The sequence below is a fragment of the Thalassophryne amazonica genome, chromosome 9 (assembly GCF_902500255.1).
Source record: "Thalassophryne amazonica chromosome 9, fThaAma1.1, whole genome shotgun sequence".
Taxonomy (NCBI): Eukaryota; Metazoa; Chordata; class Actinopteri; order Batrachoidiformes; family Batrachoididae; genus Thalassophryne; species Thalassophryne amazonica.
In genome coordinates this window covers 53085678-53113531 of record NC_047111.1, presented here as the reverse complement: position 1 = coordinate 53113531, position 27854 = coordinate 53085678, and the positions used below count along the sequence as shown (strand labels likewise).

The 27854-nt window shown below is 41.9% G+C and overlaps 1 protein-coding gene across 1 annotated transcript in view; it reads right to left on the bottom strand.

The window, feature by feature from the left end:
- The window catches only part of kctd16b (potassium channel tetramerization domain containing 16b), a 321307-nt gene extending 294303 nt beyond the window's left edge, over positions 1-27004 (bottom strand). The window contains 2 exon segments of the mRNA XM_034178052.1: positions 26147-26576; positions 26578-27004. Coding sequence (XP_034033943.1) covers positions 26147-26576; positions 26578-26976 — 829 coding nt within the window. The 5' untranslated portion in view covers positions 26977-27004.
- Between the last annotated feature and the right edge of the window lie 850 nt (positions 27005-27854).

Below are 27854 nucleotides of genomic sequence, written 5' to 3'. Positions count from 1 at the left end.
GCAGAAATTCTTTGGTTATGCAAACCGATTGTTTCAGCTGCTGTCCGAGTGGCTGGTCTCAGACGATCTTGGAGGTGAACATGCTGGATGTGGAGGTCCTGGGCTGGTGTGGTTACACGTGGTCTGCGGTTGTGAGGCTGGTTGGATGTACTGCCAAATTCTCTGAAACGACTTTGGAGACGGCTTATGGTAGAGAAATGAACATTCAATACACGAGCAACAGCTCTGGTTGACATTCCTGCTGTCAGCATGCCAATTGCACGCTCCCTCAAATCTTGCGACATCTGTGGCATTGTGCTGTGTGATAAAACTGCACCTTTCAGAGTGGCCTTTTATTGTGGGCAGTCTAAGGCACACCTGTGCACTAATCATGGTGTCTAATCAGCATCTTGATATGGCACACCTGTGAGGTGGGATGGATTATCTCAGCAAAGGAGAAGTGCTCACTATCACAGATTTAGACTGGTTTGTGAACAATATTTGAGAGAAATGGTGATATTGTGTATGTGGAAAAAGATTTAGATCTTTGAGTTCATCTCATACAAAATGGGAGCAAAACCAAAAGTGTTGCGTTTATATTTTTGTTGAGTGCAGAAGCATAAATCAGGCTTTAAATTAATTAAAGAAATCATCGTAAATTGTAAATTGATGTAAGTCTTGCTGTGAGGAAACAGTGCTAACCACTACACCACTGTGCCACCGCAAACGCTATGAGCACCTGCTAAATCATGTTGCATGTCCAAACCTCACCTGTTTGCACGTTTCCTTCCACAATTTTGCACTCTCGGGTGGACAAACCCCAAATTTCATATTCATGAAGGCAAAGGTGCTAAACTGACAATGCTGTTTTGCACATTTAACAGATACAATCCTCATTGTGCACTGTTAGCAACTCATCATGCATGTGTATTTGTGAGTGCAGCATCGTTTGTGTACGGTTTTCACACATGCAAATCTTTCAGAAATCAGGCACTAAGTATGGAAATGGCCATACTTCCTAAATGGTTCATTAATTTCATTTTCATTTTATTTCATTTACATCGCACCAAATCATACCAAAGCTGTCTCAAGGCGCTTCACACCAGTAAGGTCTAACCTTACCAACCCAATGGTTAACCCTCTGGGGTCCGAGGGCATTTTTTGGACAGTTCACTCACCTGGCATAAATGTTTTATTATTGCTGTTAACAGCTCTCCCTGCATCCCACAATCAAGTTTTATGTCTCCTTTTTTTTCAGGTCAACCTGTGCTTTCAGAATATATATGTTTTTGTTGTGTTTTATAAGTGTAATAAAGGTTTACAATCAAAAATAGGCAAGGAAAAAATGAAGCAAAAAATAATTTTCCACACACATTTATTCAAAACACACAGCAAACTATAATAAACAACTGTTTTGACACTTTATAAAGGTAATTTGAGGTCTTGTGTGAAAGGCTGGACAACAAAAAGGTTCAAACAATAAACACAAATGCACATTTTGAACAATATATATAAAATGGTCTATGCATTTTGTTGTCCATTGATATGGTAAACAGTGCTTTACGCAGAGAAAGCAACAGAGTTATCCAGTAACATTCACATGCAAACAAGTGGAGCAATTCTGATAGTTACGCACTCTTTGTTTGAGCATGTGAGATTGTCATCAGAGCCTCTCCGTCTGCTCCTTCTTTCACTGATCGCTGTGCGTAATGGCGCAGGCCACACTGAGTATGTACTAATAGTACCCCTGGCAAAAATTATGGAATCACCAGCCTCGGAGGATGTTCATTCAGTTGTTTAATTTTGTAGAAAAAAAAAGCAGATCACAGACATGACACAAAACTAAAGTCATTTCAAATGGCAACTTTCTGGCTTTAAGAAACACTATAAGAAATCAAGAAAAAAAAACTGTGGCAGTCAGTAACGGTTACTTTTTTAGACCAAGCAGAGGGAAAAAAATATGGACTCACTCAATTCTGAGGAATAAATTATGGAATCACCCTGTAAATTTTCATGCCCAAAACTAACACCTGCATCAAATCACATCTGCTCGTTAGTCTGCATCTAAAAAGGAGTGATCACACCTTGGAGAGCTGTTGCACCAAGTGGACTGACATGAATCATGGCTCCAACACAAGAGATGTCAATTGAAACAAAGGAGAGGATTATCAAACTCTTAAAAGAGGGTAAATCATCACACAATGTTGCAAAAGATGTTGGTTGTTCACAGTCAGCTGTGTCTAAACTCTGGACAACTCAGGTTGTTAAAGGCAAACATACTGGTAGACCAAGGAAGACATCAAAGCGTCAAGACAGCAAACTTAAAGCAATATGTCTCAAAAATCGAAAATGCAGAACAAAACATATGAGGAACGAATGGGAGAAAACTGGAGTCAACGTCTGTGACCGAACTGTAAGAAACCGCCTAAAGGAAATGGGATTTACATACAGAAAAGCTAAATGAAAGCCATCATTAACACCTAAACAGAAAAAAACAAGGTTACAATGGGCTAAGGAAAAGCAGTCGTGGAATGTAGATGACTGGATGAAAGTCATATTCTGAATGAATGATGAATCTCGAATCTGTATTGGGCAAGGTGATGATGCTGGAACTTTTGTTTGGTGCCGTTCCAATGAGATTTATAAAAATGACTGCCTGAAGAGAACATGTAAATTTCCACAATCATTGATGATATGGGGCTGCATGTCAGGTAAAGGCACTGGGGAGATGGCTGTCATTACATCATCAATAAATGCACAAGTTTACGTTGATATTTTTGGACAATTTTCTTATCCCATCAATTGAAAGGATGTTTGGGGATGATGAAATCATTTTTCAAGATGATAATGCATCTTGCCATAGAGCAAAAACTGTGAAAACATTCCTTGCAAAAAGACACATAGGGTCAATGTCATGGCCTGCAAATAGTCCGGATCTTAATCCAATTGAAAATCTTTGGGGGAAGTTGAAGAAAATGGTCCATGACAAGGCTCCAACCTGCAAAGCTGATCTGGCAACAGCAATCAGAGAAAGTTGGAGCCAGATTGATGAAGAGTACTGTTGTCACTCATTAAGTCCATGCCTCAGAGACTGCAAGCTGTTATAAAAGCCAGAGGTGGTGCAACAAAATACTAGTGATGTGTTGGAGCGTTCTTTTGTTTTTCATGATTCCATAATTTTTTCCTCAGAATTGAGTGATTCCATATTTTTTTCCCTCTGCTTGGTCTAAAAAAGTAACCGTTACTGACTGCCACAATTTTTTTTTCCTGATTTCTTATAGTGTTTCTTAAAGCCAGAAAGTTGCCATTTGAAATGACTTTAGTTTTGTGTCATGTCTGTGATCTGCTTTTTTTCTACAAAATTAAACAACTGAATGAACATCTTCAGAGGCCGGTGATTCCAGAATTTTTGCCAGGGGTTGTATGTACTCATTGGAGCACCCAGGGGGCTATTCAAACGGGCCAACTAGTAACATATCACTCCTGAAAACAATCTTTGGCTTTTCACGTGAGGTAAATCTGCCCTACGATTGGATTTTGTAAAACCATGTGGCGGTGAAGTAATTCTGAATGGACACTCACATTGCGCACATCATCACACAGCTTCTATGAGGAGTACAAAGACGGCCGATGGCTGGCTCGAAAGTCTGCAGCGTTAACTTTTCAGTTAAAGTTATTTATAAATTATAAATAACTTTTGAATGATATGAGATAGAAACATACTTTTTTGGTCTTAGCCGTCGTATACGATGGAGTCGACCCCAGGGGGTTAATGTTATATCTTTGCAGCACCCCTTGAATTAAATTGTTTTTTCCTTTGATGCACTCTCTGCCTCCTCTGTCTTTTTGCCTGAATAATAGAGATGAGGTGTGAGGTGGTGGAGTTCCCTGTAGAGCTGAGGCCAGGGTAGCAGCTGTCCCTATCAAGACTCTCCTCAGAGCTGTCATGGCTCGTCTGCTCCACGGCTAATCACTTCCTACAGGCCTGCAACATGGGACTGCCACAGCTAATGTCAGCAGCGGTGGGGCCGGAGAGAGCCTGCAGGATGATGTAGTCTTACGTGTGTGTGTGGGTTTGGTGGGTGCAGGCATGTTGGAGTGGCGGTGTAAACGCACACACATCATAATGATTGCCATAGCCCCTTCTTTCCCACCTGCCAAAACACATTTGCGGCACAAGGAGTTACTCATTTATGTGCAACAAGCTAATGGCAGACTGTGTCATCCAGCTGCACACACAGTCGCACAAAAACGCCTCGTCCTGACTGTCAACTGTAACACATTTAGATGATGTAAAAACATAAAGCCTTGGGAAATGAATCCAGACCCAAAAATTTCAGTTTCTTTTTCCTTCTATCATCTCAGTGAACCGTTTGTCACACAAACGATGTTGTTCGCGTGGTGATCCTAGACTCTGTCAGGCCCTGCAGCGAATCATGCGCCAACTGTCAACAGATATGATTAATTATCAGTCACTCCAGTCATGCAACAAATTGCTATGTGCATTTGCCTTCTAGGACCGTACCCCATATGAAAAGTCACAAACAGAAGAGACACAGTCAGAGGGGAGCAGCATCCAGAAATATCCATGTTTAAAAACAAGAGGATTGAAAGAGACAAAGGATGCTGAGGAATGCTGGTACGAACCAGCAACAGCGACCTCAATGACCACCAGGACTCTGAGTAAGAACAGGCCAACTGATGCTGTCGGGGTGTAACGCTAAATCTGCCTCATGGTTTGACACAAATCACAGCATCAAGGTCATGCTATGGTTGAAATCTTTGAACTTTTCTGTCAGGTTTCCTCATCCAAGCATCAAAACATAATGCAATGCTAAAATTCACTCGGCCGTATGAGCATTGTGTTCTTTATAATTTGCAGTTGTTTAATTAATTATTAAGATCCTCTTGTCTTGCGTACAATTTGTACATGTTCAAAGCAAATCATCTTTTGTTCATGTTATGCAAATCAAGGAATATTTGTTGGTCACCCTCTGTGCATTTCCAGTTATTAATGAGACAAAATTATTCCATAGGAAGTTAGCTTTGAGTTAGCGAAAGTTACTGTGCAAGCTAACGTCCACAAAATGTCTTGTAAATCCTTCCACAAGTGTTATCAGATTACAAAACAGCGTTTTCAGTTTTAGAAGTGTTTATTTCTCACTAGCTTTTACATAAGAATAATAAAGAACTTTATTAATCCCAAAGAAATTTTTGATAATATAATATACCAGAAACTAAGCTGTTAGCAAGTAGCTACACCAGGAAGTGACGTCACCATGCTAACCTCAGCGAAAAAGCTTATAAATAAGTTCAGAGGTGTTATTATGTTCCAAAAACAGCATTTTCAGTTTTAGAAGTGTTTATTTCTCACTCGCTTTTACATAAGAATAAGAAAGAACTTTATTAATCACAAAGAAATTTTTGATAATATAATATACCAGAAACTAAGCTGTTGGCAAGTAGCTACACCAGGAAGTGACGTCACCATGCTAACCTCAGCGAAATAACTTATAAATAAGTTCAGAGGTGTTATTATGTTCCAAAAACAGCGTTTTCAGTGTTAGAAGTAGCTCTAGCTAGTTTCTAGCTTTTACATAATATGTGAGAGACATGAATATAAACACACAAAACAACGCGGTTTTGAAGATACCAGCAACTGAAGTCATGGTGCAGCTCTATTCTGACTGGCTGTCACCTGCATCACTCAAAAACAAAACCGATCAGAATGAAGCAGAATGTGAATTTTTAACCTCTTAAAATACATCAAGGTTAGCCATCTTTGAACAAAAGCAACAGCAAAAAAGAAAGTTAGTGGGCTTGCGATATGCTTTATAAAATACGGTTCAGTGAGCTTGCCCTTTGAACTTTTGACCCCAAATCGATAGGCTTGTGCAAAAGCATATAACATGGGGCCAGTACAGCAGCACTTATCTCTCCCACATATGAAATGCTGCATGACTGACTGATTCCCTCCATAGTGGTGTCAAACCCACTGGCTGTGCTGTGGGGGAAAAAATAGAATAATATCACTTTAGGTTTTCTTCAACACCTGGTTTGAGGATATACTGTATCCACAACTTGAACATTTTTCCTGAGGTTTTTACATTTCATTTTTGTGCAAACATGAAAAATCAAGGTCATGGGAGGTGATGGTCCAGTGGTTAAGGGCTGGGCTTGCGACCAGAGGATACTCTGTTCAAACCCCAGCCAGACAAAGTTGCTCCCGGTGTATAGTGAGTGCCTTGCGTGACAGCACCCTGACCGGTGGGTTAATGTGCGGCATCGTTGTAAAGTGCTCAGAGCTTCTGATTCAGATAGAAAAGTGCTGTATAAATGCAGCCCATTTACCATATAAATAGTGCAGACCTCAGTGTTTTTTAAGGTAGAAAGTGTATGATTCGGTACATGTTACATATTGTAGGTTTACAATTTCACTTTTTTTTTTTGTTACGTCCGCCAAGGATGTAATAAAATCATCTGTGTTTATTTACACTCAACAAAAATATAAACGCAACACTTTTGGTTTTGCTCCCATTTTGTATGAGATGAACTCAAAGATCTAAAACTTTTTCCACATACACAATATCACCATTTCCCTCAAATATTGTTCACAAACCAGTCTAAATCTGTGATAGTGAGCACTTCTCCTTTTGCTGAGATAATCCATCCCACCTCACAGGTGTACCATACCAAGATGCTGATTAGACACCATTATTAGTGCACAGGTGTGCCTTAGACTGCCCACAATAAAAGGCCACTCTGAAAGGTGCAGTTTTATCACACAGCACAATGCCACAGATGTCGCAAAATTTGAGGGAGCGTGCAATTGGCATGCTGACAGCAGGAATATCAACCAGAGCTGTTGCTCGTGTATTGAATGTTCATTTCTCTACCATAAGCCGTCTCCAAAGGCGTTTCAGAGAATCTGGCAGTACATCCAACCAGCCTCACAACCGCAGACCACGTGTAACCACACCAGCCCAGGACCTCCACATCCAGCATGTTCACCTCCAAGATTGTCTGAGACCAGCCACTCAGACAGCTGCTGAAACAATCGGTTTGCATAACCAAAGAATTTCTGCACAAACTGTCAGAAACCGTCTCAGGGAAGCTCATCTGCATGATCGTCGCCCTCATCGGGGTCTCGACCTGACTCCAGTTCGTCGTCGTAATCGACTTGAGTGGGCAAATGCTCACATTCGCTGGCGTTTGGCACGTTGGAGAGGTGTTCTCTTCATGGATGAATCCCGGTTCACACTGTCCAAGGCAGATGGCAGACAGCGTGTGTGGCATCGTGTGGGTGAGCGGTTTTCTGATGTCAGTGTTGTGGATCGAGTGGCCCATGGTGGCGGTGGGGTTATGGTATGGGCAGGCGTCTGTTATGGACGAAGAACACAGGTGCATTTTATTGATGGCATTTTGAATGCACAGAGATACCGTGACGAGATCCTGAGGCCCATTGTTGTGCCATACATCCAAGAACATCACCTCATGTTGCAGCAGGATAATGCACGGCCCCATGTTGCAAGGATCTGTGCACAATTCTTGGAAGTCCCAGTTCTTGCATGGCCGGCATACTCACCGGACATGTCACCCATTGAGCATGTCTGGGATGCTCTGGACCGGCGTATACGACAGCGTGTACCAGTTCCTGCCAATATCCAGCAACTTCGCACAGCCATTGAAGAGTGGACCAACATTCCACAGGCCACAATTGACAACCTGATCAACTCTATGCGAAGGAGATGTGTTGCACTGCATGAGGCAAATGGTGGTCACACCAGATACTGACTGGTATCCCCCCCCAATAAAACAAAACTGCACCTTTCAGAGTGGCCTTTTATTGTGGGCAGTCTAAGGCACACCTGTGCACTAATAATGGTGTCTAATCAGCATCTTGGTATGGTACACCTGTGAGGTGGGATGGATTATCTCAGCAAAAGGAGAAGTGCTCACTATCACAGATTTAGACTGGTTTGTGAACAATATTTGAGGGAAATGGTGATATTGTGTATGTGGAAAAAGTTTTAGATCTTTGAGTTCATCTCATACAAAATGGGAGCAAAACCAAAAGTGTTGCGTTTATATTTTTGTTGAGTGTATTTATTTGTCTGTCTGTGTGCTAGCAGGATTCCGTCAAAACTACTGCACAGATTTTGACAACATTTTCAACACAAATAGATAATAGGCCATGGAAGACTGCATTAAATTTTGGAGGTGATCCAGATCCAGATTCTGGCTCAAGATTTCACTTTATATAGACTTTGAAGGATTACGTAAAAAAAAAAAAAAAAAAAAAAAAAAACTACTTCACGGATTCTCACCAAATTTGCACCACAGATAGATATTACGGCATGAAAGACTGAATTTTGGAGGTGATCCGGATCTGGATTGGTGGACGTCAGAAATCTCAGATTGCTCTTGTTTTTGTTTTTGTTGTTTACGTCCCTATAATTCAGTTTCAGGAGTCTGATGAGGAACATCAATAAATATTAAGATTTGTAATCTGCACCATTCTGCACCATATTTAATCATTTGATGAATGAAGAATTAACACACTATCACATTATATATATATATATATATATATATATATATATATATATATATATATATATATATATATATATATATATATATATATATATTGCTCAGGGCTGGATCTGTATATATGTTGCATGCTAACAGCTTGCACCAATGCACTGCTGTCTCACTTTTTCTAAAATACATTTTAAATTATTCTTCAGTTAAACTATATTCAAAGTTTAACAAAATCTGCTGTTTAAGTTCATTAAATGTGTGAGGATAGGAGAGAATTGATAAATACCATGTCATCTATGAGTTTTTTTTTATATCAGCTTACATTTTGTAACTACATAGTTTTACATAAAATTTGTAAAATATGACCAGATCATCATAGATAATCACTTTTGCTTCATCCCTGTGATGGTTCCAAATGTTTTGACAATTGATGAACTGCATTAAACTCCATCTGACTGACCATGTTTAGTGGGTGTGATGTTTTCGCTGTGCAACTATTCATATGTACAGAATTACTGTTCCCATAATTAAAGTACTGCTACATGACACACCAAATTATTTAAAAGAGCACACATTTTGTTCCAGTCTAATAATTTTGCTCTCGGTATACCAGAGTGATGCATTTCATTTTAAAATGTACAAAGTTTTAACGCCCTTGGATCCCTGCTGGTTCGACAGGGTGAATACCAACAAATGTAGATGAGCTACATTTTATACAGACTTTAACTTTGACTCAGTTTTACTGAATCATATGGCTCCATTTTTTTTAAATGGTGTAGTAAGCCCTGCACAGACAGATTAAGTCTGGCTCAGAGAGCAACCAGGAGATCACATGTAGACGTCTAAGATGCAACTCTATGGTCACGTTAACATTAACAAGTGACAGAGGCAAGCAATGACTTGATATTCCTTTTCAATCAGGGTAGGCGTTTTGCAGTGGCAAGCGACAACGGTCACTATCTCGCCAGCGAGGTGGGGCCAGAATAGATAAGAAGTCTGTTTTATGCAAATTCTGTATAACGTGGCAAGGTGACTGCAAGCCTGTGTGAAAAGGAAGCGTGACATTAGCCAGCTGCTTGCTCAAACAAAATAAACCAAGATGGTGGAAAACAGCTGTATTTTTATATAAATCTATGTTTGGCATTTTTCTCATATATTTTGTAAAGGTTAGCAAAAAAATGAACACTTCTAAAGACAGCTTATGGACATGTTAGCATGCTAACTAGCGATACAGGACTGTCACTTAGAAAATGTTGACTGAAACAAAATCAAGTGAACTTTGATTCCATTAAGCAGTCAAAAATGAAGTAAAAACTCATTGCGCACACTCAAACCAAATAACCACGACCTGGCTACGCTTCGGGAACACCCATCAATGGACAAACACCAACTGCGAGTCGCCCTCATTTGTAGCTAGGGTTAATCAGAGCAATATATAGCTCAGCGTTAACACAATTTCTGTAATGTCTCTGTACCCCAAATCATTCATTTTAAACAATCAATATGTGCTTGTTGTGTAGACTTTTATATTTAGTTTGAAGTTATAGAGCCTTTTAAATTTCACAAAACTGAGAAAACTTAGTTTCTACCAAAGCATTATAATGTAGGTTGACTTTTGTAACACATTCCAAAATTACAGCTCATTTTAATGAAGACGACATATTTATCTGGGGGAAATCCCATGGTGAATATTGCCTTTTCCTTCATCACAGTCATACAGACTTACGACAGGAGGAAGTGTGTGTGCGTGAGGTTTTGAGATGACCTGTGAACCATCTTACTTTAACATCCCTAAGATTTCTTGTAAATCACTTCCAAATCTACCAATTGTTGGTCATAGCATCTGATCCCTTGAATTTCTCCCACTCAGGGGTTGAAATTCTAAATTCTTTCCAGACAGCATGAATTTTAATCATATTGGCAATATCATATTATGAATTCCTTATCTAAATGCTAAGGAATAAAATTATAGTGGTGCCAAAGAAAATTCTTTTTATGACTGAAATCTTAAAAAAAAGAAGAAGAAGAAGAAAACCCAGTGGCACTAAACCTTTAACAGCTTCATCAAAAATATTGCATGACCACTTTTGGAATTGCAGCCATTTTTGTCGCCAACTACTTATAGAGCTGACTGTCTATCAGTAAGTCTGTAATGAACCATTCCAGGTCTAAATTTTTGTTGTGGTGAGTGATTTTCTACACAAACTGGACTGCTGTACTTATGATGTCAAAATGTGAAACATCAATGATATCTAAAAGTTACATAAAAACCAATTTTGCATGTGTGACCCCTTAAATATTTGACTCCTCAGCATCATTTGGCTTCTCCTTTATGGTCTCGCTCTTCTGGCTGTGGAATGAAGCAGCTCCACTCTGTCAGAGCCTCTTATTTTATCCAGCTGAGCTAGCTATAATCCAATATTTAAAGCCACTAAAAGGCTCACAGTGGGAGTTTTTTTTTTTTCTGCAATACTTTCATGGGTGCTTACAAAAGTTTATGCCGTTCCAGCTCACTCTGGTTTCTGGTCGTTTGTCTTTTAGCTCACAGCACCCCAACAGCACGGATCAGTTGATTCATTTTTATTTTCAATGTTTACAATTTTCAGTGTTTTATTGTAAATTTGAAACAGAACTGAGATAGAGTGTGAAGTTAATAACCTGCTTGCTGTGTCATTTACACATTAATTCACTGAAAATACCAAACCCTTGTGGAATGTAGGGCTGAGGTCTGAGCAGGGGAATGCAACTGATGCTTCTTTGGGGGGCCAGGGATGGTGGATAAGTGGTTAGTGGTCAGTGTGGACAGTTCCCGGTTCAAACCCCACCCCTGCCACATTTCTCCATCTAATGTGGAGTTGCGTCAGGAAGGGCATCCGGTGTAAAACTTGTGCCAATTCAACATGCAGATCCACCTCGGATTTGCTGTGGCGACCCCGAGTGCAAACAAGGGAACAGCCGAATGGACTTACTTACTTACTTTGTTCCCTTTTTATAATGTGTTAAAACAGGTGTGAATTTACTTTTTTTTATGTGGGGGTTTGTGTACAAATCAGTTCTGGTATAAACGGATACTCATTTACCTTTTCATACTAAAACAGGGAGAAGACTGGTGAAAAATGGCATAACCTTTTTCAGTTTGTGCAAGAATCACTCTATAAATTTGACACTGGACACAGACACACTTCTGATGGCAGAGCCCAGAGGCCTCATTTAGAAAGCATTGCACAAGGTTCATGCTAAAAGTATATGTATGAACAAAAGCCAAAAATGGAGTCCAAACAAATAAAAATCTCATTTATAAAACCATTTATGGGCACACCTGCAGGCAAAGTGCTCTTTATAAATCACACACTACCTTAAAATGTGTGCATGTGGATCTGCCTCATATCATTCTGCACGCCCGCATTCAACCGCAAACGGTCAATGCATAACACTTCATGAATATTCAAGTATGCCAAATTATACTTATTGTGGAAACCAAGAGGAAGAACACAAAAAGGAAGACTTCTGAAACAGAAATCAAGGTGCTTGTGTGTGGTCACAGCAGTGGGATGACTAAAGTAATACATGCAGCTCATTGCAACAATAGGAGGCAATGATGACTCCACAACTGGATTTGAATACACCCATTCAAAGCTGCTGTTCACTCCACATGTGGCATGTTGCTTCTTTGACTTCGCAATCACTTATGGACATAAAAATCTTAAACAAGCTCACCACATGAACCAGTATAAAGTTTTCCAAATAATAGAATAAGTAGACAATTATTTATCATTACAGTTGTTTTGTTCGCTGAATGAAATTTGAGCAACTAAAATAATGTGGGCCCATTTTTAACATAAAACTGCAGCAGGGAAATGAGTTGCATCATGCTAGTAGTGGAAGAAAGGACTTCACATCTTGTTCAAATGATGGCAATAATCCAGTCATGCACACCACTAATATTTTATTTAATTTATTTTATTGAATTTATTTTGGCACACATGGATACAAAGAAACATACAAAGAAAGAAAAAGAGAAAATAGTCCAACAAAGAAAAAGAGAAAATAGTCTAACAGTGTACCCATGTGGCCAGAAAGGGGTTAGGCAGAAGCAAAGCTTGTAGATGCCTACCCCATTAACCAAAGAAATAAAAATTGTACATATGTATATAAAAAATTACACATCCATCCAGTTAAATCCAGTCCAAAAGGAGTGGGGGGGGGGGGGGGGGGGGGCAAAAAAAACATTTATTCGCACTCCCTATTTCAACCGCTCAATCACTACAACTCATAGGACACAATCCCAATGTTACAAAACAAACTATCTTTACGATTTACGAGGTCTATTAGAAAAGTATCCGACCTTATTATTTTTTTCAAAAACCATATGGATTTGAATCATGTGTGATTGCGTCAAACAAGCTTGAACCCTCGTGCGCATGCGTGAGTTTTTCCACGCCTGTCGGTTGCGTCATTCGCCTGTGAGCAGGCTTTGAGTGAGGAGTGGTCCAGCCCCCTCGGCGGATTTTCATTGTCAGGAAATGGTGGAATGATTTGGGCTTTTTTTCCATCAGAATTTTTTCAGAAACTGTTAGAGACTGGCAGCTGGAAACCATTAGAAAAATTTATCTGGCTTTCGGTGAAAATGTTACGGGCTTGGTAGAGAATAAGGAGTGTTACTGTCGCTTTAAGGATGGCCCCCAGTGGCTGTGGGGCGCATCGCGCTCTGAAGCCACCATCGACAGGCTGAATGACCATTTCATTTCTAAACGGATGGCTGTCTGGATCTGTGACCACCGTGTGCCATCACAAGAGCTGGACATCAACCATTTTCTGGCAGATTTCACTTTTAACAAGAGATTTTGTCATGGAAAGCCGAGCGGAGGCTTCGCGCGTCACGATGGATTCGCTACTGGAGCGAGACAAAACCACCTCCATTTTGGTCTCACAGGACGGCTTTGAGATGGCGTTCAGACAGCTGTCAGTGGTTTTTCCATCGAGTGATTATCCGAGAAATTGTGGATGTGCCTGGACATGCCAGAACATGTCCCGTGAGGCTTCATTACTGCGTTGCTGTGCGCCATGCGGCACCGCCGCGACGCGCGGAATTCCTCCGCACGTCTGTCTCAATGTGCAGATAAAGTGCTGATGTCCACGTCTTTTCACAATTCCTGTGCTAGTCAGACGACGTCCCGATAAAACACAGCGTCCAGTTTGGAAATGAACGGCACATTCCACTGTTACAGGAGTTTTTGTCATGGAAAGAGAAGCGGAGGCTTCGCACGTCGCGGCCTCGTACAATTCAGCAACTCATAGAGCACAAACCTTTATCAGTCACATATCTACAGAACATCATTTATTTATACTGATATGTAAATTGAATAGTGTTTGGACATCACTTGAGTTCCTCCATCAGTTTATTCCATATTTTAGGGCCACAAATGTAGACACAGAAACCTTTCCTGGTTGCCTGAGCCCCTGCATTTTTAAAATAATACAAGCCCCTTAGATTATATTTTCCCTCTCTCTATGAAAAATTCTTGATTTCTAACGGGCATTTGCTTATGTTTCACTTTATACATTAATTGAATAGTTTTAAATGCAATCATATCATGGAGTTTTAATATTTTAGATTTAATGAACAATGGGTTGGTGTGGTCCTGACAATCTGCATTGTGAATTGTTCTTAATGCTCTTTTTTGGAGAATTATTAACAGGCATAAGCAAGAAAAGTGCTAGATGTAATTGATAAATGTCAGATATTGTATATGATGGCTGGTTATTTCACTATCATTTTCCTCATTTATCAATTATTTTTTTGTTACTTCCACAGTTGAGGAGATTTTCCTGACATGACAAATAAATGTGTTGCAAATGATGAATCTAAGACAGGGAAAAGGATTAAGCATGGCCCTGTTTCCATCATATCGAGACAGTTTTCATCAAATTCAGCTTTAAATTAATCACTTCATATCTTATAGCTCCTTTTTTTAATTTCACATAAATTTTCATCACCTCAACTTTTAAACATTTAAGTACATATAATGGACTTGGCTTATTGTGGTCCTCAAATAACTATTTTGGAAAAATGTGAAATTAAAACTGTTCTCTTCATCTAAACATTTTAGTCCTAATTATAAGAACTCTTTAACTTCTGAGTGGTCCTGTGATTGACTAGCACCCTGTCCAGGGTGTACCCCTCCTCCCACCCAAAGACCGTGGAATAGGTTCCAGTCCCCCCATCCAAAACTCCAGTGACTCTTAACTGGAATAAGTAGTTATAGAAAATGAATGATTGACTGAACTTGAGAATCAGTAAGCGTGATGCCAACCCATTTTCCTGAAATGTTTTAATCTTTTCCATCAGTCGATACAAAGTGACTCCTTTTTTATACAATACGTTTATATATATATATATATATATATATATACGAGGCCTGTTAGAAAAGTATCCGACCTTATTTTTTTTCAAAAACCATATGGATTTGAATCACGTGTGATTGCATCAGACAAGCTGGAACCTTTGTGCGCGTGCGTGAGTTTTTTCATGCCTGTCGGTTGCGTCATTCGCCTGTGAGCAGGCTTGGAGTGAGGTGTGGTCCACCCCTCTCGTCTATTTTTTATTGCGAATAAATGTCTGAACAATTTGGAGCTTTGCTGCATCAATTTTTTTCCAGAAACTGTGAGAGACCTCCAGGTGGACACCATTCGAAAAATTAATATGGCTTTCAGGGACGATTTTATGGGGATTAAACAGATTACGGGGTGTTACTGCCCCTTTAAGGACGGCCCACAACTGCTGAGAGCGCGGTGCGCTCCCAGCCCCCATTGACAGGCTGACACCCCGCTGGAACAACCAGATCATTTCCAGCGTGAAAGCTTTGTTGATCCGGGACCTCGTCTGACTTTCACAAAAAGGCAGAAGATGTGGACATCAGGACTTTGTCGACACATTCCACCGTTATAGGAGTTTTTTTCATGGAAAAAGAAGCGGAGGGACGCGCCACCATGCCGCTCATGGCGCGGCACAAAACCACCTCAGTGTTGGTCTCACAGGACGGCTTAAAGGTGGATTTCAGACGGCTGTCGGTTGCTTTTCAGTCGAGTGATTATCCGATTGTGATTGTGCATGAGCTGGACATGCCAGAATATGTCCCGTGAGGCTTCATCACGGCGTTGCTTTGCGCCGAGCGGCTGCACCGCGACGCTTGGAACTCCTTCGCATGTCTGTCTTAATGTGCTGGAAAAGTGCTGATGTCCACATCTTTTCACAATTCCTGTGCTAGTCAGATGACATACCGGATCAAGACAGCGTCCAGTTTAAAAATGAACGGCACTTTTCACTGTTACAGGAGTTTTTGTCATGGAAAGAGAAGCTGCTCCACCGCGCGTCACAGTGCAGCCGCTCGGCGCAAAGCAACGCCGTGATGAAGCCTTCCAGGACATGTTGGGGCAGGTCCAGCTCATGCACAATCACAATCGGATATTCACACAACTGAAAAGCAACCGGAATCCATCTGAAATCCATGTTTAAGCCGTCCTGTGAGACCAACACCGAGGTGGTTTTGTGCCGCACCATGAGCGGCACGGTGGCGCGTCCCTCCGCTTCTTTTTCCATGAAAAAAACTCCTGTAACGGTGGAATGTGTCGATAAAGTGCTGATGTCCACATCTTCTGCCTTTTTGTGAAAGTCAGACGAGGTCCCGGATCAACAAAGCCTTCACGTTAGAAATGATCTGGTTGTTCCAGCGGGGTGTCAGCCTGTCAATGGGGGCTGGGAGTGCGCCGCGCTCTCAGGAGTTGTGGGCCGTCCTTAAAGGAGCAGTAACACTCCTTAATCTGTTTAATCCCCATAAAATCGTCCCTGAAAGCCATATTAATTTTTCGAACGGTGTCCACCTGGAGGTCTCTCACAGTTTCTGGAAAAAAATTGATGCAGCAAAGCTCCAAATCGTTCAGACATTTATTCGCAATAAAAAATAGACGAGAGGGGTGGACCACACCTCACTCCAAGCCTGCTCACAGGTGAATGACGCAACCGACAGGCATGAAAAAACTCACGCATGCGCACGAGGGTTCATGCTTGTCTGATGCAATCACACGTGATTCAAATCCATATGGTTTTTTAAAAAAATTAAAACGTTGGATACTTTTCTAACAGACCTCATATGCACTGGGTTACCAATTAAACAACTGCAAATTATAAAGAAAACAATGCTCATACAGCCGAGGTTATTTTAGCATTGCGTTATATTTATTATTCGTAGTAGTATTATATCCAAGTCTACCTTATCAAGGAGTATTTACTAACTTGGACACGTGCTGAACAGTTGACAGTATTTAGCCAGTGTTAAAACTTGACAGCGCCTACATTCATCTGTCTCAGCCAGTGACCAGGTGGCACTGTGCACCTGCAAATGTGTGTGGATGCTCACTGAATACTGGCTACAATGAGAAATATAATGCAATGCAAAAATACCCTCAGCCATATGAGCATAAAAATACGTAACAGAACCTTTTGACTTCTTAAAATAGGTCAGCGTTAGCCATCTTTGAACTTGTCCAAGGTCTGTGTCCCAAGAATGTTCCCAGTAAATTTGAAGACCCTGGCAGAAATAGGACTGGACTTATGCTGAGCAAAGACAGATGGACGGACATAAAGCCTTCACAAAAGCCGATTGGCATATATGTTCATCTACATGCATGTAGAATGTGGCGTCTGAGGTCATTCCAGGTTAATGTGAAGGTGACTGGCCACTGCAGCATTCTGCTGGGACACACGTAAATGTGTCTGTGGATGAAACTGTCACACATCCACTTCCACTTTCCCCTTCTGCCATAATCCTCCCTTTCCCCATTGCAACCTGCCTATTACCTATTACTAACTTTATAACATAAGCATGTCTAAGCTAATATTTTTAGCATTGAGTTTTGTGATTCTGAAGCTGGTGTCGCAGGCCGAACGGCCCCCCCAAAAATCAGTCCACTCTGCCTTCACTGTGCATGCGTCATCAACCGCGGTACACTGATTATCACCTCGTTTCTGCTTCAAACTGCACTCCAGTCATCATGTATCTCAGCGACAGATATCTGATGCTTGTGTACAACAATCATTTCCACATAAATTCAGCATTATTTCATCATAACTGACGGAGGAAGCGAACAGAGCGCAACAGCTACATGAGTAACCCAACAACCGGCCTGAATTAGGGCGGACACCTATCTCTCTCTCCTAGCCTGTGATTGGTTAGTGGCCAAGATGCTGACATCAGCCTCACTTTGGTGTGGCACGAGCGCTGCTCTCCAATTGGTCGTTTAGTAGTGGAATTCCTACTCCGAAATGGCGGCCAGTATCCGGCCTAATTCAGGCCAGTTGTCGGGCCACTACACGAGCTGCTAGCTGTTACGGTCACTGCGTGTCTGTCGTTTCAAAGCGTCACAGATTATCGCCTCGTTTCTACTTAAAATGGCCATGATTCTGCTTAAAACTGACTTTAGAATGATTTAACAGGTTTTACCTTTATCATTTGATGATTAATAATCCCATTAATCCATTTGATCACTTTGGGTGAAGAGACTCAGTCTCAGACGAGCTGCTGAGCTCTGAAATGATGCATGCGCAGTGAAGGCAGGGCGGACCAGTTTTTAGGAGGGACCATTCGGTCTGCGACACTGGTATAGCAAAAATCTGCGTATGTTCATGCCCTCATCGTTCATTGTGTACCCTCTAACAACCTTAACATTTCTCAGCAAGGCCACTGAAACTGCTGTTGCTTGACAGTAAGCAAAAAGAAGTCTCCAGAGAGACACCCAGCAGATATTACATAAGGTGCATTTGTGTGTTGTAAGTCCCAATGCCATTTGATTTTTCCTTGTTAGCATGACTTCTGAGGGTTAAGAGAGATGAGAGCTATTCAGTTATCAGAAGTGCTTCGTGCACGCCACTCGTCGAGCTCAGTCCCAGCCCAGCGAATCACAGTTCTTGGGGGGTTTTTTAATACTTCTGTTTGCTGTTTAACCATGCAATCTTGTGACTTGTGTGATTTATGGAGCTGGCAGTGCTTTTCCCTGAGGTGAAAGTAAACGCATATATGGTTCAGCAGTTTCTAACCAGTGATACTGGCCCCAGTCCCAGGCTCATTTCAAGAAAAACCTGGAACAAGATGAATAGAATTTTGTAGCCAGGATACAAAGTGTTTCAAAGACATTATTTTATCTACAATAAAGTAATTCTCAAGTGTCACAGAATGTGAAGCTTTTGCATTTCATTCAGTTCCAGCTCCGAAGTGGCAGCTTGCTGGCAAATCTGCAACATCTGCTCCTTTCATGTGTCTCATCATATACATCCAGGTGAACGTGGTGATCTTATAACCTGTCTTTACTGCAGCTCTCAGCTCCCTGATCTCTGTGCAGATAGTTCAAGAGGCTGCCTCAGGTTTGGACCTGGGTGCAGCTATACAGTGGATGACCCCTCAGCACTGCACCAGCCGCCATCCTCAAAAGACAAGACCCTTGGTGCTGTCATGTGGCTTCATCTTGTCAGGAGTTGAAGCCTCAGATGGCTTTCTGCCACCCCCTTCATAATCTGCACTCCCCTCTGATGGAAGGCAGCAGCAGAGTTATTCAAACGGAGAACAGGAACAAGAATTGTAGTTTGGGTTTTTTTGTTGTTTTCTTTGTGTTTTTATGGTGACTGTAGTGCCAATCCCATCACCAACCCCCCCCCCCCCCCCCCCCCCCCCCAAAAAAAGGATTAACTGCAGGCTGAAGGATTACCTACAGTTCTGGATGCAGAACCATGTCCAAGGAACAAATACCAAAATCCAAAATACCTACACAACAAATTAAAATATAACAAAATGCTAAAATACCCTCGTCCGTATGAGCATTGTGTTCTTTCTAATTTGCAGTTGTTTAATTAATTATTATTGTTTTACGTAAAATTTGTATGTGTTCAAATCAAATCATCATTTGTTTTCAAATTATTTTCATTTATATAGCGCCAAATCACAACAAAGTTGCCTCAAGGCGCTTCACACAAGTAAGGTCTAACCTTACCAACCCCCAGAGCAAGCACACAGGCGACAATGGTAAGGAAAAACTCCCTCTGATGATTTGAGGAAGAAACCTCAAGCAGACCAGACTCAAAGGGATGACCCACTGCTTGGGCCATGCTATGACACATTTTACAAAACAATTTACAAAACGAATACACAGGAAATGTTGCCAGTGCACAGGACAGTAGGGTTGCAGAAGCAAACACCACACCCATCTCTGGATGGAGCTGCACCTCAAACAGAGAGTAAAAACAGAATCAGGCATTGGAAAGACAACAAATACAGTAGAATTTGTCAGCATTAAGCAACAAGAAAAACAAAAGAAACAGCTGCACCATGAGAGCTCCTCTCTCTCACCGAACCTTGGTGATTAAATTATACCATTAACTACAAAGAAATAAAATAGAATAATGTTGAAATTAGTCCGTTTTGTTTTTGGGTCGAGCAGGTGATAACACTGTAACATCCAAAGTGAAGCTGAACTACACTCACAATGCTCCCTGTGTCGACCGGCCAATCACGTTTTACAGTTAATGGTGACATCATCAGCAAGTGACAGGCAGTCTGCCAAATCCACTGATCTACACATAAGTTGGTTCCACTCCTCCAGCCAATGCAAAAGAGTCGGTATCAGGTTATTTGGTCACGTGACTTTTAGTCAGTATTCTGACATTTTGCTGATTGGCTGAGATACGCCGCTCTCTGATTGGCTGCAGCCTTTGTTTACAACGTAGCACTGGTACCACAGTCTCTGGACTGGACTGTGGACCAGCTTACATTTTCGGCGGTTACGCCACAGCCAATCACAGAGTGTGGTGTGATAGCCAATAGCGGCCGACGTATCAGATGGACCAATCATAGCCATGTTTTCAAAAACATGCTGCCAGTCTCTTTGTATAAGAGACTGTGGTACCAGTGCTAATCTACACACGTCAAGGATTAAAATGTTTGATTTTAGGGTTTACAAACCTTTTTGACCATTAAACTTTGCTCACTTTACCAGAAAAAAATATTATTGGACTGAAAGTTATCGGAACTCAATTTATCGGAAGATAATTGGTCCAATGATGATTTTAAAAGTTATCTGAAAAGCTAATCCGCTAGCGAAAACGTTATCTTAGATAATTATCGGTTATCGGATTAACAGTACCTACCACTGGCTAAGCGTTAGCTGGTCAAATTGATGCCGATGTCTCACTGGACAAAGAACCATAATTTCAGTTATTTGTTCATGTTGTGGAAATCAAGGAATATTTGTAGCTCACTATATGTGCATTTGCAGTTATTAATGAGACAAATCTAACTCCATAGAAAGTTAGCTTTGAGTTAGCAAAAGTTAGTGTGCAAGCTGACATCTACAAAATGCCTTGTAAATGACTCCAGAGGTCTTATCAGGTTACAAAAACAGCGTTTTCAGTTTTAGAAGAGTTTATTTCTCGCAAGCTTTTAGATAATATACCATAAATGAAGCTTTTAGGAAGTAGCTACACCAGGAAGTGATGTCACCATGCTAACCTTGGCAAAATGTCTTGTAAATAAGTTCAGAGGTGTTGTTAGGTTCCAAAAACAGTGTTTTCAGTTTTAGAAGTATGTATTTCTTGCTAACTTTTACATAACATATGAGAAACGTATATAAACATAACAGGAAGTGGTTTTGAAGAGACCAGCGACTGACGTCACAGTGCAGCTCTACTCTGATTGGCTGTCACCCACATCATTCAAAAGCAAAACGAATCAGATTGAAACAGAATATGACTTAAAATACATCAAGGTTAACCATCTTTGAACCTGTCCAAGGTCTGCGTCCCAGGAATGTTCCCTGTGAATTTCAGTCTGGCAGTAATCGGACTGGATTTATGCTGAGCATGGACAGACGGACGAAAAGCCTTCTCAATACCCGATGGCCATAATTGATGGCCATCGGGTAAAAAGTAAAAACACTGCTCAGAAATAAAAACAGGTATGACTCATCTGACCATTCTCCCAGTTACATGACCACAGACTAGCCCCAAAATAGAGTTTTGGACTGCAATTGTTGTGAATGCTGCATTCACAGTACTGGCTGAAGTTAACTAAATGTGATTTTCTGTCATAGCTGATCTTTCCATTTGGGGACTCCACATTTTAGTTTGTGATTGAGCTGTATACTGGTGTGTCTGTTCTCAAAGCAGACACATTGATGCAGATAAAATACAAACTGCATCTGAATCAAAAGTCGGGCCATACATGCAGGTATACGGGTGGGGTTGCATGAGCCACTGCTATGCTTCACCTCAGGGAGCTCGTCACCGTCATACACCACTATGAAAGTGACTCACGTTTGACGCAAACTTTTGCCAGTACTCCACTGGACCTTGTAAACTGCAGTGCACCCATTGTTGGTGCACCTGTCTCTTCAAGGCACTAACATCGGTTTATTTTATGTTGTACCCAAAATGCAATCACAATTAATTGACTAAATAAAACTGGTTTGCAATGTGTGCGTTAGTACGTGCTCAGATTATATGCCTTACAAGTAGCAACGCTAGAGTAGGATATGCTCCAAACCACTTGCAGCGTGCACTATAGGATGTGCGCTGTTGGTTGTCAAAATAGAGACATAGAAACCCACGTGGTTCAAATCTGAAGTGGGAAAAAAAAATCTGTTGATAGAGATGCACAAAAATATCATACTTGTGTCACTTCACATGGAAATGTGTATGTGGTGTACATTTTTAAAAAAAATGCAAATGTCATTTTTTTCCACACAACTTTTTTTTTTTCAAGCCAAAACCTCTGTAAGGTACGACAGAGTTTTAGGGTCACATTGAATTTCTTTTTTTTTTTTTTTTTTTTTTTGGACTTTGAGAATAAAGTCGTAATATTACGAGAAAAAAGTTGTAATATTACGAGAATAAAGTTGAAATATTATATTATGACTTTATTCTCGTAAAATTACGACTTTTTTCTCCGAAAATTACGACTTTATTCTCGTAATATTACGACTTTATTCTCAAACTCTTAAAATTACGACTTTATTCTCGTAATATTACGACTTTATTCTCGAAGTCTAAAAAAAACAAATTCTATGTGGCCTTAAAACGCTGTCGTAGTAAGGACACGAAGAACTGACAAAATGTGGGAATCAGATCTGTCCTTTAGCCAGTAGTTTTAGTTCCCTCATTTTATTTTTGACTTATATTTTAAAAAGGCATTAAGCCTGAACAATCCCCCCTCCCCCAGTGATCTAATATCCAGCACAGGGGTGATCTAAGCAAATTCCCACTATCATTACACCTGCCTCCTTACAGCAGCTCCACAGTGGCAGCACTGAGATTTATTATATGCTGCCAGATTGGAGAATATGGAGTGTTTTGTTGGCTTCATAAAACCTTATGAGAGCCGTTATAAAAGTCATAATGATCTCTCATGCAAGTGCACTCCGGCAAAAAAAGTGCAAAAAATGAAGCAATAGCAATAAGCAAACCAGGCGGAGAAAATGGAAGACAGTGAAAACAGCTTTCACCGAGAAACGACGAACGCTGGCGTTGTCGAATCTCTGGCGTCTTCGGTGCCACAGACAGTGGCGAACTGATTAAATCGCAGCTAAATTTAATGAAATATAAACAAGCCGGCACTCGGTTGCAAAATGCTGCAACGTGCTGTAATAGATTTGACGTAAACTAGCCCTTCACTCGCGTTTGTGGCGAAGGTCTCGTAGCTCTGGGGGAAAGATAACAAGTTAATTTAACCCCAATTAAAGTGTGAGCTCTAATTGGTTTTGTTCCACAGGGCTCAGACAAAACCTCACACGCTAACTGTGCACTCTTAAATCCACGCATGTGTCTGCTCTTTAACAAAGCTGTATACCCACAGGTCCGCTATGAGAATAGGAGACAGGTGCGAGTTGCACAGCGGCACCAGTACCACCAATTAGGGAGGGTCATGTGATCAGTGGTATGGATGCAGATGTTGCTGCTGCTGCTGACTGTGCAGGTTTCATGCTGTGCCAAAGAAGCTGCAGATTTTACAGTGAAAGAGGTAAACTGATAAAACCCTCACTGATATTACATTCTACAAGAATATTAACAGAATTAATCTGACCTGACAAAGATCTGGATCTTGTTTGTTTTTGTTATGTATAACATTATTCTGACATATTTTGCAAAATATTTGTCTTTCAGGTGGACAGCAGAGACGTGAATTGTATTTTTGTTCTGACACATTTCCTTGCACAGATTTCTTATTTTTACACACCGCATCTAATGGTTCAGACGTCATTGTGCGGCCTGACTCAGTCCATGACTCAGTCAGTCAGTCAGTCAGTCAGTCATGCGACATTTCACTTTTGAACAAGATTGCTTCAGTTGTACTAGCTCAGCTGTCACCGAACTTTGTATATGCATTATGCATAGTGACCCCAAGGTCAAAGGTCATGGTCACTTTAATGTACTTTATTTTTAAAAAAATCTTGTTAGTGCATTAACTTACTTTTAAATTTCTTTGTGTGTGTGTGTGTGTGTGTGTGTGTGTGTGTGTGTGTGTGTGTGTGTGTGTGTGTGTGTGTGTGTGTGTGTGTGTGTGTGTGTGTGTGTGTGTGTGTGTGTGTTAGGTATATTTACCCCAAGAAGTCAATTAACTTTGAGATCAAAAGGTTAAAGGTCAAGGTCACTGGAGCATTTATTCATTCATTCATCTTCTACTGCTTAGTCCAATTAAGGGTCGCGGGGGGCTGGAGCCTATCCCAGCAGTCATTGAGCGCGAGGCGGGGTACACCCAGGACAGGACGCTAGTCTGTCGCAGGGCCACAAATAGACAAACAAACACAGACACACCCACACACACACCTACGGACAATTTTAAAGATTCCAATCCACCTATCCCGCATGTCTTTGGATGTGGGAGGAAACCGGAGCACCCGGAGGAAACCCACGCACACACGGAGAGAACATGCAAACTCCACACAGAAAGGCCACGGGAATTGAACCCTCGACCTTCTCGCTGTGAGGTAACAGTGCTAACCACTCATCCACCGTGCCACTGGAGCATTCTTTATCACAAAAAAAAAAAAAATCTTGTGTGCACAATATTTTCTTTCTTAATTGCCTGACTGTCAACAAGCATGGTACGTGTGTTCGGCATGGTAACCCCAAGAAGCATATTGATACTGGGATCTAAAGGTCATTATCACTTAATTGCACTTTGTATAACATTTCTGTATAAAAGCATCACTTGTCTGTGGTAAACTTATCATTGTTCACTCACTGAAATGTGGGTGAGTACAGACAATGCACTTGTTTGAAATCCTTTTAGAAAAATCTTTTTTTCTTATTCTGACTCCAAGACATAGCCAGTGACTTGAAAATGCTTGTCTATAAAATCTAGCTGTAAAACGATAGTTTCTACACAATAATTGATATATATAGTTTGTCCAGTTACTTAAAGGCTGTTAAAATGAATCTGAATAAAAATGGCTGTAATTCCTAAATGGTTAATGCAGTATTTTATTAAACCCCCTGAATTAACGTTAAAGACTAAGATGTAAGCACTAATGGTGAATCGGGGGGGGGGGGGGTCAGCCAAAACAGTGATGACTGATGAACGCTGCTGCATGCAGAACAAGAAGTGTCCAGTGTTTAAAATAAAAATACACATTAAAAATTAGGACTAGGGAGTCAGTACTGAGCTTCCCGGAATGTCTGAGAATGCAGAAAAATTGCTATAGATTTTAAAAATTGTTTCTGAGAGAGGAGAATGAATACCCCCCCACCCCCCACCCACCCTCTTACAAGAATCTAGATATGCCCTTGAACACATACGCGGCTGTTTCATTGCAAACCTATTGGGTTCTGTACAGAGGCCGAACAACTACCTATGATCTGACTGTATGTGACAAGATTTTCGAGGTGTAACACACACTTTTTTTTTCTGCCACAATGACAAAATCTCAGGTATAAGTGCACAAAAAGTCGCAGATCCACCCAGAACCACGAGACACGCCCACAGCAGTAATCAGAGAGGACAGGCCCATCCATTAGAGGTGGGCGGATCGATCCTAATATTGATAATATCGATACCAACGCTGGTATTGATATTGGATGATCCTCATGTAAAAAGATCGATACTCAAGCTTGTTTTCTCTCCCACACTCACTGACTGCTACGCACGCAAATTCATCAAAGTCTACTCTCTGTAAGAGCAGCGCTGCGCTCTGTCACACAACACGGAGCAGCGCATCCTTGTATTGTGGTTTGTCATCCCTCTACCTCAGGAGATTTTGTTTTAAGTTGTGTTGAGTGATATTTTTTTAAACAAAAATGTTGATTGTGATAATAAAGTATTTTGTTGTCACGTACAATGTATGGGGAAATTCTGTCCTAGGTCTTTTGCATCCTTTGGCTCTATGAAGCTTAAATATGAAAAAGTATCGGTATCGGTATCAATATCGGCTATACTGGGCTTGTATTTACTTGGTATCGGATCAATACCAAAATTCCCGGTATCGCCCACCTCTACCATCCATCTCTCTCTCTCTCTCTCTCTCTCTCTCTCTCTCTCACACACACACACACCACACACACACACACACACACACACACACTTACGGTAGAAGACGTATTCTGTGTAGCTGGACCAGATCTTGTCCTCGGTGTGCTGGTTGACAAAGGAGGCGGTGACTGACGAGTTGCAGGCCACCATCTGGAAGCCGCACTCTGACAGCATGTCAAACGCCCTCTCCAGGTGCTTGAACTTGAGATAAAAGCGGGAGGTGTACCGATCCGGGGTCCGGTCCGGGTCCCTGCTCTCGTTCAGGGTCTCCCCGAAAACTTCTTTGGCCAGAGCCACGCGCCCGCAAATGAGTATCCGCGGCACTCTGCGAAACTTGGCGTCGCTCTGACTCTCTCGGCCCATGGTGCACGACCCCCGGTAGCCCACCGTGACGAAGCCGCTCTTCCTGTCCGCGGGCACGAGGGACGGCGGCGGGCACACGCGGGGATCGCTGCCCTGGGAGCCATCCTCGTAGTCCGTGTGGAAGTAAGTAGTCGTCTGGACTGTGCTTGACCTCCTCCGGGGTCAGGAGCTTCCACAAGTCGGGCAGCTGGAAAGTACTCCGCCTCCTTCCTCAGCCTCCCTTTCTCCGGAAGTGATCGGGGAGGACGACCTGTTTGTCCCGCAGATAATCCAACACATAGCGGAATAAAAAGCCGTCTCTGTCGATGAAGTAGCGGCCCTTGGGGTCTCTGGCCAGGTCGTTGGATGCATCTTTTTTGGACGAGAACAGCTTTCCCAGCAGAGAATTGGGGGTGCCGACCAAAGTTTGAGTGTCGCGTGTAGTAACCTGCCCCCCTACGTTAATTCAAACCACATCTGGGAAGCTGTTCTGGACGGACGCCTGCTCTTTGGGGTTAGTCCTACAGTTCCCGCTCAGCGCCATGGTCGTGGAGAGCCGCGAGCGAGCCGCTTGACGCGCGGACGAACGAACGGCGATCACAAGTTCGGAACCGTCTCCTCCGTTACAGAAGCCCCAACTTCATCCCGGTCACCTCAGGAATCAGTTTATCCATGGCTGGTATCACCTACCGGGGTTTGACAGCTGCGGTCCGAGGCGCGGTGACCCGCAGGAGGAAACAATCAGAGCTCCGGTGGAGGAGGAGAAGAGGAGGAGGAGGAGGAGGAGGAGGAACGGGCTCACCGGCTCGCAGGACTCCCATCGAGAACAAGTACGAGCTGCTCACAAACTTGCCACTTTTTTTGTCTCTAGGAGTAAATCCTCTGGACAAATGAGAAATAAGTGCTGCGCTCAGCCGCTGCGTAACGTAGTTACGCAGTAACATAGATTAACCTCAAAAAACAAGTTCGCTGGCCCCCAAAAAAAAACAGAGGTTCCACGCGAGTGGAAGCGGTGATGTCACTTTTTCTGTTTAAATCTTAACTTCAGGTGAACGTCGGCGGGATGAGCTGAAAACTCTGCCTGTGGTCACAGACAGGTCGCCTCCTCCGGACGGAATTCAACCAAAGCGTCCTCTTCTTTATTATTATCCCCCACCCCAAAAAATGGTCCCATCTTTTCTCTCTCTCTCAGTTGAGGGATAGTTCCTGCTACCGGGAGCTTGTCCGCGTGTGCTGAAACCAGCATCGTCCTCCTCTTCACCTCCTCCTTCCCATTCATCCTCTGGCACCTCCCCCCTCCTCCCTTCCCCGACTGAACAGGGTGGTGTCTTCTAACCACCCCCCCCCCCCCCGACCCGCTCCGCCCCCTTCGCCCCGGACTCCTCATCCGCGCGCACACAACACATATGGATCAAAGGGGGA